This window comes from Durio zibethinus, chromosome 26, assembly GCF_047325235.1.
Source record: "Durio zibethinus cultivar Kanyao isolate XHJ-2024 chromosome 26, ASM4732523v1, whole genome shotgun sequence".
Classification (NCBI taxonomy): domain Eukaryota; kingdom Viridiplantae; phylum Streptophyta; class Magnoliopsida; order Malvales; family Malvaceae; genus Durio; species Durio zibethinus.
This window is the reverse complement of record NC_143187.1, coordinates 818,341-832,339: the sequence shown is the minus strand read 5'-3', so window position 1 is coordinate 832,339 and position 13,999 is coordinate 818,341. Positions and strand designations below refer to the sequence as shown.

At 30.5% G+C, this 13,999-nt stretch overlaps 1 protein-coding gene across 1 annotated transcript; it reads right to left on the bottom strand.

Moving 5' to 3' along the window:
* Positions 1 to 1,200: 1,200 nt before the first annotated feature.
* Positions 1,201 to 4,684, bottom strand: LOC111275417 (putative leucine-rich repeat receptor-like serine/threonine-protein kinase At2g24130). Its single transcript, XM_089755624.1, has 2 exons — positions 2,026 to 4,684; positions 1,201 to 1,642 (listed from the first exon to the last, which is right to left on the bottom strand). Exons 1-2 carry the CDS (start codon positions 4,580 to 4,582, stop codon positions 1,236 to 1,238), a joined length of 2,964 nt encoding a protein of 987 aa, XP_089611750.1. The 5' UTR covers positions 4,583 to 4,684; the 3' UTR covers positions 1,201 to 1,235.
* Between the last annotated feature and the right edge of the window lie 9,315 nt (positions 4,685 to 13,999).

Below are 13,999 nucleotides of genomic sequence, written 5' to 3'. Positions count from 1 at the left end.
TAGTCAAAAGAGAGCCTAGTTAAAGTGGGAAACTAGGGATTTAGAAGGTTGACTAGTTGGTTTAATGGCAAAGCCAGCTGGTTGTATTATTACTTTTAGGCTAAACATAAATGGGATGAACAAATTTTTTTATCTGAAATTTGAAAGAAATTTCATGTTTCAAAAGTTTATGATTACTGTTACTAAAAAAAATTTGAGTTGAAAAAAATCATTTAAAAAATGTAATAAAAATCTGTTATTAGAAATTTTAAGTATTTGGTATTATTGTGAAAAATAATGTAAATAATTGAAATAGTTAAAAAATATATACATACAATATTGAAATATAGAGATAATATAATAAATTTCTATTTTAAATGTATTTTTTTCATCGCAAAAACATCGGTTTGGGTTTGTAAATCAGATTATTAAACTCAAAAATCATATTATTTTAATTTTTTAGCATTGAAATTAGTTTAAAAACTACTTTTGAATGTAAAAATTACTTTCAATAGCAAATGTTATTAGGGAAAAAAAAAAAAAAAAGGAAAAAGGGTCAATTGATTGAGTCAAACTTCTACATTAAAGAATTCGACAAGGATTAATATTATTGAAATTTCAAAATTAGGTGTTAAATGTCCTTGGAAAATTACCAAGCTTAAAAGCCTAAAGTGTAACAAATATGAAGCCCTTCCTTTTCTAAAGACTATAGGTAATAATTATTTTCAGTTAAAGATAAAATATGATTTGATACTATATCAAATTATATTTTGGAAGCAATTGTTGACATCCAAAATAACCCATAATATGGGCAAAAGAATTTAGCCCATAAAATAGAATAAATCCAATTAAACCAATTAATGTGAATTTGATCAATAATCAAAATAATTAGAGCCTAAACAATATGGAGCCTAATATCCTTGGATTATTAGCCCAATTCAATTAATTAAAATTAGTTGGGTTGAGATTTAATTAATACAATGAAAACGCATGGTTTCATCGTCTTGGACCGGGTTAAATAGTTAAACTAGATCAACATGGGATCTTCCTATAAAATAACAAACAATAAAATTAAAGTTGATTAATTTATAAATGAGGATATTAAAATTAATTATTTAATATAGATATTTTCATATGGACAAAAGTGTTGAAACAATTACTAATATTTTTCATTTTTAAAACCTAAAACTAATTAACGCAAATGTAATGAACTTGTCGCCAGCTTCTTCGTTTCTTCTCAGACCGAAAGTTTCTCGTTAGTAAACAAAAAGAACATGACTATCTAATATACATTTGTCACTACCAATAATATCCCCAGTAAGGTATCTTTTAAGGCGATTCAGGTCATCAACAACATCAAGCATGGTAGGCCTAGTAGAAGGAGTTTCCTGAGTGCAGAGAATACCTAATTCAATCAATTCTCCAATTGCAACTTCCCACATTCTTTTCACTTCTGGGGATTGATCCCTTGAAGCTCTGATCAGAGATGAGTCAACCATTTTTTCTACCCTTCCATGGTATTGACTCTTCACCCATCTGTGCAGGCTTAAACCATCCACAAACATGTCATCAGTCGGTCGTTTTCTAGTCACCATCTCAAGAACGACAATTCCAAAGCTGTATACATCTCCCTTGATAGATGTATTAGATCCCAATCCATACTCTGCAGCATAAAGCTGATTGATTTAATATGTATAGTTTTGAATTTAAGGAATCATTAAAGAAAAAAAGAAGCAAACCTCCCTAAAAAGACTGAAACAGTTTTCTGCTTAAAAGAAACAGAATGAAAGTCCAATGTCTACAATAACTCTTAACACTTTTAAGTGAATCATGTGTAAAAGTGATAATTTGGGATGAATCCAGGCTTATCAAGGCATACGCATCTGATGCGTGTGCCATTGTTATGTTGTTGTTGTAGTTTTATGATGAAATGATTTGAAATTTTGGGATAAAGATACAATTTGGTTACATTACTGAAAATTACTTAAATTTGTTCATGCCAGAGAATACAGATGATGATGCACTAGAGACAAAAAGGAGGATTACCTGGTGCAATGTAACCAATGGATCCGGATAACATATTTGCAGTAGAATTTCCCATGTTTTCAATAGCCCCACTTCCATTGCTAGCTCCTGCTGTCATAACCAGCCTTGCAATCCCAAAGTCCGAAACCAAGGCTGTCATATCATCATTTAGAAGAACATTGCTCGGCTTTAGATCACAGTGTATGACTCTAACCGGGGAATGGTGATGCAGATAGGCCATCCCTTCAGCGATGTCACTGCAAATGCTAACTCTCTGAATTAGACTCAAATCTGAAGAGCCTGAACTCAAACCTGACTCAGAATGCGGATAGAGACGGCTATCCAAGCTTCCATTTGCCATATAAGGAAGAACCAAAGCCTTAAAATCGGGTAAACTACACACTGTTATAATTCGGATAAGGTTTCGGTGCCTAATCCTCTTCAGAACTTGACATTCTCTGTCGAAACTTTTGGTTGAATTTCCAGACTGCAAATGTAACACCTTTACAGCAATGCTTCTCCCATCTTGAAGCTCTCCTCTGTAAACACGTCCATAGCTATCTGTACCAATTAGATTCTGGTCATCAAATCCTCTAGTGGCTTCTGACAGTTCTTTGTAAGTGATTCTGGGGAAATTGTGCATTATTTCTGGTGTTGGAGGTTTTCTTGATCTTTCAGTTTTCCTGGAAGAAACCATTAGATTAATGCGGCGGATTCCAATCACACAGCCTAGTGCTGATAAGAGCACTGAAACAACAATGACTATGATAAGAATAATCAAGAACATACGTGATCGAATCCAGTGTTTCTTTTGTGGGCATATCGGCCTACTAGAAGCTGCTCCACATAGACGCGTATTGCCTAAGAATGACATATTTGTTGCTGAATTGAATATACCACCAGAGGGAATCATTCCTTCAAAGTTGTTAAAGGAAAGATTCAGAAATGTGAGGTTAATTTTGGTCAGGCTCGTTGGTATCTTTCCAGCTATATTGTTGCTTGAAGCATCAAATGACTGGAGGTTCCTCAGATCACCTAGAGAATCTGGAAGCTGCCCTTCAAGGGAATTGTGTGAGAAATTTATCATCATCACTGCGATGCAACTTGATATTTGGGGGAAGATATTCCCACTGAGGTTGTTTGACGAAAGATCCATTTCTTGAACATTTTCGAGCTTACTGAGAGCAATTGGCAAAGGGCCTTCAAGAATATTGTGTGAAAAATTTATAAATCGTCTCATTTCACGTAGTTCTGCTATCTCTGGAGGGATCCTTCCTGTTAATCTATTGTGGGAGAGATCAAGCATGTAAAGATTTGTGCATTTGAGTAATTTTGGTGGTATTGTCCCTAAAAGGAGGTTGTTATTGAGAAACAAATATTGAAGTGCAACTAAATCTCCTAGGCTGGATGGAATTTCTCCGGAGAATTGGTTGCTTGATAGATCAAGCTGACCAAGATGACTGAGTTTACCCAATGCTACAGGAATTCTGATGCTGAAAAAGTTGTGGGACAAAAAAAACTGCTCCAATTTTAACAACAGACTGACCTCTACCGGTATTGTTCCATTTAGAAAATTGGATGCCAAGTTCAGCATTGTAATATTTGAAAGATTTCCTATTTCTGGGGGAATCGACCCAAAGATGTGATTTTCTTGCAATTCTAGACGCTTTAGTCTAGGATGGCCAATGGTGCTGGGTAATGTTCCTCCAAGGCCCATTCCAGCCAATTCCAGCTCCGCTAAATTAGTACAATTTCCCAATGCAGCGAAGAATGGATAGAAATTGGTGTTATTATCATGACTTGTCATGTTGTTATAGGATAAATGAAGAAACATAAGCGTAGGCAGCTTCCGTACTATGTCTGTAGGTAGTTCACTAGATAGAAGATTGTACTCCACATCTAGAACATACAGTGTAATATTGGTTAAGGAGGCAGGAAGTTGCCCTGTAAATTGATTGTTGTATAAATTGAGGGTCCATAAACGTGGACAATTTCCTATTTCTGACGGAATTTGACCTTGGATGTAGTTGAAAGAGAGATCTATAACTCCTAACTGTGTGCAGTTAGAGAAAAAAGAAGGCGGCAGGGGACCTTTCAAATTGTTTTCCTTAACCGCAAATACAGTGAGGTTGGTGAGGGCGAAACTGTCTGGTATTGGACCATTTATGTTATTTGTATTTAGTATGAGAATTTGGAGGCGTGGGATGGAGGAAAGTTCAGGCGGAATGATGCCGAAGAAGTGGTTTTCTTTAAGGTCAAGGAGTTGAAGGCCAGTGAGGTTTGAAAGGAAGGGTGAAATCTTCCCCACAAGTCCAGAGCTAGACAGGTTGATTTGTATCACACGGTGATGTCGCTTGTTACATGTGACACCAGTGAAGTTGCAAACAGGTACAACCTCTTCCCAGTTTGCAAGTTTGGAATCTGGATCAACTAATATGGACTTCTTGAATGCTAGAAGAGCAGCCTTGTCTTTAAGCAAAGAATGATGAAGATGGTGATAAGCTGAATCGGTATTTCCGGATACAGAAACCAAATGTCGGAGTAGAAGAATCAAAAACGATAATCTAATGAATGCCATGGTGATATATTGGTGCCGATGCGTACCAGGCAAATGCAGAAGAAACTTCCCTTTGTAAGGCAACCTAGGCAGACAAGAGAATATGATTTCTGCTGAAGTGGTTGAGAGTGACAAGTTGTTCTAAGTGAAGGTGGAAATAGATTTTTAGTGAGGGAAATTTCAATAGGGACAATGTTTTATAGAGGGACTAAGATGCTGTTCCAATCTATCCTATTATAGCTAGTAGAGATTGCAGCATTGAGTGGATTTTCAACCCAAAGTGGATAGCCATTAAAAGGGCATAAAAGAATTGCTAAAATGGTATTGATTTGATTACTTTCTGATTTTAGTAGGACATCAAGCAAATTTAAATCTTTTTTTTTTCTCTCCCCTTTTATTTTCTCTTTCCTCAATTTTATTTTTAATTTTTCATTTTTTCTCTCATTATTAATTTCAAAAACATTTTTTAGAAAAAAAAATAACATAGAATGTTTGGATACTTGTGACAATTTTAATGATTTTTTAGGATATATTACGTATTTGACTGATTCTTTTAACTTGTGTGCAAATTATTGAATAAAAATAAAATTTGAATATTTAATTATGAATTTTTAAATTTTAAATATTAAATAAAAATTGATTATAATTTGGATACTAAAAAATATTAATAAACTCTAAAATAAAACAAAAAAATTTCTTTGCTTTCACAAGATTCCATGATAGTGGAGCTCAAACCAAACCCATCCTTGAAATTGTACTAGAAAATTCCTCCACTACCTTAGGGGTATAATTTTTATTTTAAAATAATATCAATTATTTAATTTTTTAATAGTAAGTGTATATATTTATTTCATTGAACAATTTGAATTATTTAATAAAAATAATAATTAATTGACTGTATAACTATATTCTCTTAAATTATTTTAAGAGAATATAGATATCAATATTCTCTTAATTGACAATGCAATTACATTTGTCTTTATTTTCAAGAACTTTCGTTTTAGCTTTTAGAACTTTTGCTTTCTCTTGGAACTGTTATTTCACCTTAAATGCACATATATGGGAACGATTTTAACTCAAAAAATTATCAATTTTTTTTTTCCTTCAAGTAGTCTATTCTTGTTTTTAATGGAGGTATCACGTGTGAAGGAACCTTTTAATCTCCTAAATAGTCAAACTAGTCTTCCTATAAAATAATAAACAATAAATTAAAGTTGATTAATTTATAAGTGAGGATATTAAGATTCGTCGAATGCCTAATTTTATTTGGATTTTGAATAGCAAGTTCAATTTAAACTCATTTAGGTATTTTAATAATATTTATTTCACATTAGATTCATATATATTATTATTATTTTATTAATTAATCATAAAAAATAAAAAATAAAAAAAAAGTCTAATAAAAGCTGCTGTGGAAATGGTAAAATTAGTAAAGAACTAAAGTCCAAGTTCCAACCATCTATCCCATTTTTCATTGCCAATCACCTACCTATACCAAATTTTATCAAAATTTGTAGGAAAACTTTCGGCGGCTTTGAAAAAAATCCCTTAATCCCATATTAATTAGATTATTAAATATTATAAATTATTATTTTATAAAAAATTACCTAAATATATTAAAATTAGAATTAATTTATTTTTATTGAAAAAATAGTAATATGTATTTATAAAAAATTACCTAAATATAAAAGATAAAAATAAAAAAACTAAAAAATAAATTTTTAGTTTTATTTTTTTAAAAGCTATGGGTATGGGGTTCTTTATATCCATTAAATATCCGCAGAAATAGAGATAAATTTAAAATGCATGTTGGATATAGGTACGAGGATGTGTATAATATAAAAGTCTAGGGATATCGATGAGAAATGCTCTACACTCTTATACCCTACTCATTTACATCATTACTCTTATGGGAACCATCACATAAATCCTTTTGAAAAAAATTTTCAAAAATAAAAAAAGAAAAGAGGACAAAAAGTTTGATCTAGACATTTTGGGATTGTTTTTGAAAAATTAGTTGAAGGAAAGTGTTTGGGGGTTGATAGGATAATTTTGGGATTTTTGGGAAATTTTTGAAAATTTTTTAGTTATTTAAATCATGTTTATTTCACGTTGGGTTCATATATTATTATTATTATTATTATTATTATTATTATTATTATTATTATTATTATTATTATTATTAGTTAATCATAAAAAACAGAAAGTAATAAATAAATAAATAAATAATAGGTGTTGTGGAAATGGTAGAATCAGAAATAAAGTCCGAGCTTCAACTATCTGCCACCCTATTTTTCATTGCTAGTCATCTGCCTATATCAAATTTTGTCAAATTTTGCAGCAAAACTTTTAGTGGCTTTGAAAAAAATCTCTTAATTCTATATTTTTTTAGATTTAGTTTCCTATTCAACACTATAAACCTTTTCCAAAAATTCAAAAAAAAGGGAAGGAATTCATAACAAGAGGAATAAAGCAAAAATCCCTTATTGCCATTTTACCTAAAATCACACCCATGACCCAAAAAAATTATAAAAAAAATCTATTACATCCCTAAAGTAGGGATATCAATTTTATCCATACCTAATGGAGAACCCAACTTTTTACCTGAATAGGGATGATAGTACATTATGGGTATGAAGATGGGGATAAATTAGGGGTGTAAATGATACATTAGTATTCGCAAGGCACTCGAATTCGATTCGATTAAAGTTCGAATTCAATTCACTAATTGTCGAGCCGAGCTTGCGCTCAAGTAGCTCAACTTATCGAACGAGCCAAATCAAGTATATTAATACCTGAATCGAATAGCTCGCGAGCCTAATCGAGCTTTTCTATTATATATATTTTTTATTATTTTATTTATAAAATTACTATTTTACCCTTAACCTAAAAAACCCTAAAATTTTATCTTATTCTTTCCCTCTTTCTCCTTATCTCTCTCATCTCATCGAAAAACCCTTACGACGTCCTTTCTTCTCGATTCCCACTCTCTTCTAATATTTTGAAGCTAACTTAGACCAAAGCCAACTCAAATCCAAAACAAATCAAAGTTGGAGCAAGCTACTGCGTGCTGCCTTCATGCCTTTCTGTGTGCTGTGCCTTTCTGCGTGCTGTCTCTATTATGTTCGTGCCTTTTTGCGTTCTGTGCCTTTCTGTCTGTTGTCTCTATTTTGTTCGTGCTTTTTTGTGTGTTGTGCATTTCTTTCTGATGTCTCTGTTCTGTTCTGCATTCATGCCTTTCTACTTTTCTACCTGCTATCTCTATTCTGCCTTGGTGCCCTTCTGTGTGCTGTGCCTTTCTGCCTGCTGTCTTTGTTTTGCCTGCATGTTGTCTTTATATTACTAGCCTGAAAATAATTGAAATTGGGCCAAGACTTGCACGGTAAATTTTATCAGCAGAAAAACTTTTGGATGGTTCATATTGTTTAAAAAAAAAAAGGGTCGTTGGCTCTATTTTTTTAGTCATATTCATAATTTGAGCTTTGATGTAGTTCATCACTGGGTTTTTAGGGACTGTTTGATGAGAACATTTTTTTTATGCATATTATATTTGTTAGAATATGACCTGACACTTATTTCTATAGGCTTGAGGTAAATGTTATATAAACAATAAATAGGCAAGTATAATTGTAAAAATTAATATGAAATATTCATTTTAATTATTCTAGTAAAAAAATTCTCTCTTTTAAATTTTTTCTTGCCAAATCTTTGATATTCACCCTAAATTTTAGGACTGTCAAAATTAGTGAACAATGTTAATAATTATTCCTTAGATAAAAAAATTTAAAGAATCTATTTAAACTTTAAAGTGTAAAATAAGAAATAGATTTTAGGAGTTTTGTGAAGTAAGTATAAATAAATTGATTTTGGAAATTCAAATTATTATCGAAGTAGGTAATCTTAAATTTATTAAAATTCCTACAATATTGATATATTTTCCTAAAGAATAAAATTTAATCCAAATTAACTCTTTATATATATATATATATATAACTCTATGAAGTAGTAATCAATTAAAATAATAAAAAGTAAAAAAGTTAGAAAATTCTTCAATATATTTTCAAGTACTTTGAGAAAATATTCTAATTATAACAAAACAAAATACATCAAGCTAGCTAGTTTTAAATATGGAGGTTCGTCTTTGCATTTTATAGTCAGAGAGTCTTATTAGCATCTTGGTCAGCTAGAATTTTATTTTATTTTATTATAAAAGAAGTTATAATCAAGAGATAGCAAAAAGGTTTAGAGGTGTTATCTAATTAGAATTTAATCTCAGATTTATTCATTTTTTAAGCATATACATGTTTCCATTTTATATATGAAAAATTTTGATCATTCAGAAAGTTATATATGTTAATAAAAAGTGTTAAGGCGTTGGAGATTTTAGTTATTACATGTGAAGAAGGAATTTAGATTTTATTTATTTACATAGTTTTGCATTCTAGATATATGAAGAAGCAAAAATTGACCAATTGTTTTAGTTACTGCATGTGTAGAATCAATTTAAATTTTATTTATTTACATAGTTATTACCACCCCACTGTATTTTAATCTTTGATCAATTGTCATATCTAGTAAAGACTATGTATATTGCTTGTAATTCCCATATATAGTTATCATTTACAACTAAATTTCATACTCTTTCAATAACTTGTTTCTCACAACTTGTTTGGCATGTTTCTCGTAAAAAAATTTATCGCACATGTTTCTAACAACTTATTTGGCATTATTGTTTGATCCCAAAATTAAATTATTATTTTGATTTATCTTTTTTTTTGTTATAGAGAACTAAACATGTCATCAACCACATCAGATATCTCTTATGTACCAGTTCAGCTGACAATAAATTCTTTTGCTAGTCGAATTGTGTCAGATGATGGTAATAATTCAATGAATGAAGCTTTAGATGTCACTGAAGATAATACATATAAAACACCAATCACCGATGCCAATGATAGAGAATGTGATGATGTTGACTTTGAAAAATGTGAAAAAAGTAATGAAAAAAGAAGGTAAAAGACATCTGCTGTTTAGTTGGAGTTCAAAGAAGTCACTTTTACTGATAGTTCTAAAAAAAGAGAGTGTGTCCATTGCAAGAAGAAGCTAGCAATAAATGCAAGTAAAAGTACAACTCAATTTAAGAGGCACCTGATAACTTGTGTTAAGCGAAAAATTTTTCAGAATCAGCAACAAATGATCAACTTTCAACCAGTAGACACATGTGGTGATGTACAGATATTACTTGCTCTCATAAATATTAAATTTTATATGGAAAAGATGAGAGAGGCAGTTGCACATTGGATATTTATATACGAGCATCTTTTTTTAATTATAGAAGAATAAGGTTTTAACATGATGCAAAAATATGGGATGCCTGAATGGGAAAAGATATCACGTAATACTATTAAGAAGGATTGCATGCAAGTTTATGAAGTAGAAAATAAGAAATTAAACGCACTAATGAAGACTGTCAGCAAGATTAGTCTGACAACAGATTTGTAGAAATCAAGTAACCAAAAGATTGAGTACATGATTCTTACAGCACACTTTTATAGATTCTAATTGGAGATTGCAAAAGCGTGCTATTAGCTTTGTTCACATACCTCCTCCTCGTCACGATGTTGAGATTTTCGATTGTATTTTTAAGTGTCTAAAAGAATGAGGAATTGAAAACAAAGTGTTTGCACTTTCTGTGGACAATGTTTCAAGCGATAATGTGGCGATTAGAATTCTTAAAAACACTTTCTCAAGAAATAAGAGGTTGCTTTGTGGAGAAAAATTATTTCATGTTCGGTGTTGTGCACACATCTTAAATCTCATGGTTTAAGATGTCCTTTCTAAGATTAAGAATGTGATTAGTGATGTTCATAAAAGTATCAGTTTTGTTAATCAGAATGAGGCAAGATTTAACTCATTTTATGACATAGTATAGCAGTTATAGTTGCCCGATAAGAAACTCATTTTCGATTGTAAAACACATTGAAATTCAACATTTGAAATGTTGTCGACTGCAATCAAATTCAAAAAAGTATTTTAAAAACTCAAAGAACAAGAATCTTATTACGAGTGTTGTCCAAGTCATGAAGATTGGGAAAAGGTGGAAAAAGTTTTGAGATTTTAGAAGTTTTTAATTCAGCCACTAAAATTATCTCTAGAAGTGATTATCCAACTTCAAACCTGTTTTTGAATGAAGTTTATCATGTGAAAGTGTTGTTGGATAAAAGGATGCATGATAAAAATGAATTTGTTCAAGCAATGGTTCATAAGATAAAGAGTAAATTTGATAATTATTGGGGAGAATGTAATTTGTTAATGGCTATAGCAGCTATCTTGGATCCAATGTACAAAATAAGGGTGGTTGAGTTTTACTTTCCTCGAATGTACCCTGATAAAGAAGCAAGAGAAAATATTGCTAGAGTTTGAGATGCTCTTTATGAGATTTATGAGGACTATGCTCGTGAGTATCAATTTGGTAATGAGCATAATGTTGAAACTCAAGTGCATGATAGTGATATTAGTGGTCTTCTTCTGGTTGGTCTAAATTTACAAATTATGTAAAATTAATTGAAATTGCTCAACCATAACAATCTGATCTAGATATTTGCCTAACTGAAGGCTGTTTTATCTATGAAAGAGATTTCACTAAGTTTGATGCTTTGAAATGGTGGAAAGCGAGCACTTTGAAGTACCGTATTTTATCCAAGATGGCTCAAGATATACTTGCTATTCCTATTACTACAGTGGCTTCAGAAGCTACCTTTAGTGCAGGAGGTAGAGTTATTGATACTTATCGTGCTTCTTTAGCTTTTGACACAGTGCAAGCATTACTTTGTGGAGAAGATTGGTGTCAAAATCTTTATGGAGTGAAGAAAAAGAACAAAGTGAGTTTTTTTTTTATTATTATTTTGTTATTTGGTGACTATCATTGCTTTAATCTAATTTTTAACTATTATTTTCTTTTACTTTATTTATATAAAAAGAGAAAAAATCAATTGAGATTGTACTCCAAATCCCCTAAAGCAAGATATTAAATGTCTTTTATATAGGTATGAAATATTATTAAATACCTTTAATTTGTTATAACATTACAAAAGAAAAATAGGTGGTAACTAGTCTAGATTGAGCTTTTGCATTATAATTTACGAACCATAGGTTAACTAATGATAGAAATTCATGTTAAGGCAATTGATAAGACACTGTCTATAGTTTTCTACTTTGATTATAGGGCAATTGACAAGATACAATCTATGTTGATGCTAAGGTTAAAAATTTAAAGTTATTATAAGGTGATAGTTGGTATGAATTTAGAACACATTATTAGTAAAACGAATATTAATACACAATAATGTTGATCGTCGGCTATTTAAAAAAAAGTCAGTAGAATAGTATCCATCAAGTGTGGCATGGACTTGAAACAGAATAATGATATTGTTTCATAGTTCACATAGGAACTATGGTGTTCACAAAAATATAAATCTAAATATATATATATACACACAAACTGTTAGGCAAAAATATTTTTAAAACTCGATGAAGCCAACAGATTTGTTCACGAGTTCTCAACAGAAGCTGGAGCCTTAAAAGTTGAAAGGTTCTAAATAGATGAAAGATTTTGGTTAGGGTGATTGGTAGGTTATTCGATTCACCTCTCTTTTAGCTGAAAGATGATGTGGTGATGTCCTGCTTTTACATTGCATGCTTTTGCATACGTATGGAGATACATTTTACATTCACCAGTAAGAAGAATCTATTCATAACTGCCCCCCATTGTTTTAATTCATAGAAAGATCTAGTCATTTAAACAAATAAAGATTTTTTGCGTGAGTGATTGTGATCTGTATCACAATTTTTTTTTTACATGGGTGCTTTTACTATTATTCTAATTGTTAATTATAATTTGTTTGTTTTGTAATTATTATTTTGTGTAGGTTTGTTGAAAAACAATATGAGCTCAATGTTCATTTGCAGACATAATATTGTGAAGGCGACATATGTATTGTTGTTGGTTTGTTGTAACTTATTTGTGGGCTTATTTGCTTGGATATTTAATTTCTTCCAATTAGGACTTTAATTTCTAAGTTTCATTATGTCTTTTATTTATGTGTTGTATTTGAATAATTTGATGAGACTTTTATTTGCTTGGATTTAGTTGTTGTATAAATTATTATTATTATTATTATTATTATTATTATTATTGTTATTGTTGTTATTGCTATTGTCGTTGTTATTATCTTAAAAATATAATATTTATTAGGTTTGATAAAAAATAGTTATAAAAGATCTCGATCTCGAGCTCGAGCTCAAATAATCGAGCTTTTATCGAGTATAAAAATCAAGCTTATTGTTATATATTAATCGAGCGAGCTCGAGTAGCTCGATTTCAATTACGAATCGAGCTTAAGCTAAGAAAATAAAACTCGATTGAGTTCGAGTCGAGTATCCAACCGTGAGTTGGGAGTGGAGTGGAGCTCGAGCTCAAGCTTCTCACTATATCGGCTCGACTCGGCTCGTTTACACTCCTATGATAGGTATGATTTTAAATTTTTATTCAGTATAGGGATAGAGACAAGTATTATAGCACTCACCCTACACTCGAACCCCACATATATATTTATATATTTAGTAAATAGATTTTTTATTAAATATTATAAATTATTATTTTAGATTAGTTAGAATTAATATATTTTTATTGAAAAAATATATATTAAATATATTTATAAAAAAGTTACATAAATATACGAGATACAAATAAAAAAAAAGCTAAAAAAATGGTTTTTATTTTTATTTTTTAAAAAACTATGGGTATAAGAGTTTCCTATATCCATTAAATACTTGTGGGGAGAGAGATAAATTTAAAATATTTATTGGGTATGGTTATGAAGTAGGTATAGTATAAAAATTTGGGGATAAAAATGGAGAATACTCTACCTTCCTCATACCTTACCCATTGACATCCCTACCCTTAGTGGAACCATCACATAAATCATTTTCAAAAAACATTTTAGAAGCACAAAAAAAAAAGAGAAGAAAAAAAATTGTGGGGTTGTTCTTGAAAAATTAGTTGAAGGAAAGTGTTTAAGTGGTTGAAAAGATCATTTTGGGAATTTTTTGAGAAATTTTTGAGAAATTTTTAGGTATTTTAATCATGTTTATTTCACATTGGATTCATATATATTATTATTATTTTATTAATTGATCATAAAAAATAGAAAGTAAAAAAGAAAAGTCAAATAAAAGGTGCTATGGAAATGGTAGAATCAAAATTAAGTTTAACTCCCAACTATCTGCCACATTATTTTTCATTGCCAATCACTTGCCTATACCAAAACTTGTCAAAATTGCTAGTAAAATTTTCAGTGGCTTTGAAAAAAATCCCTTAAACTTGGATTTTTTTATATTTGGTTTCTTATTCAACCCTATAAACCTCTTCCAAAAATT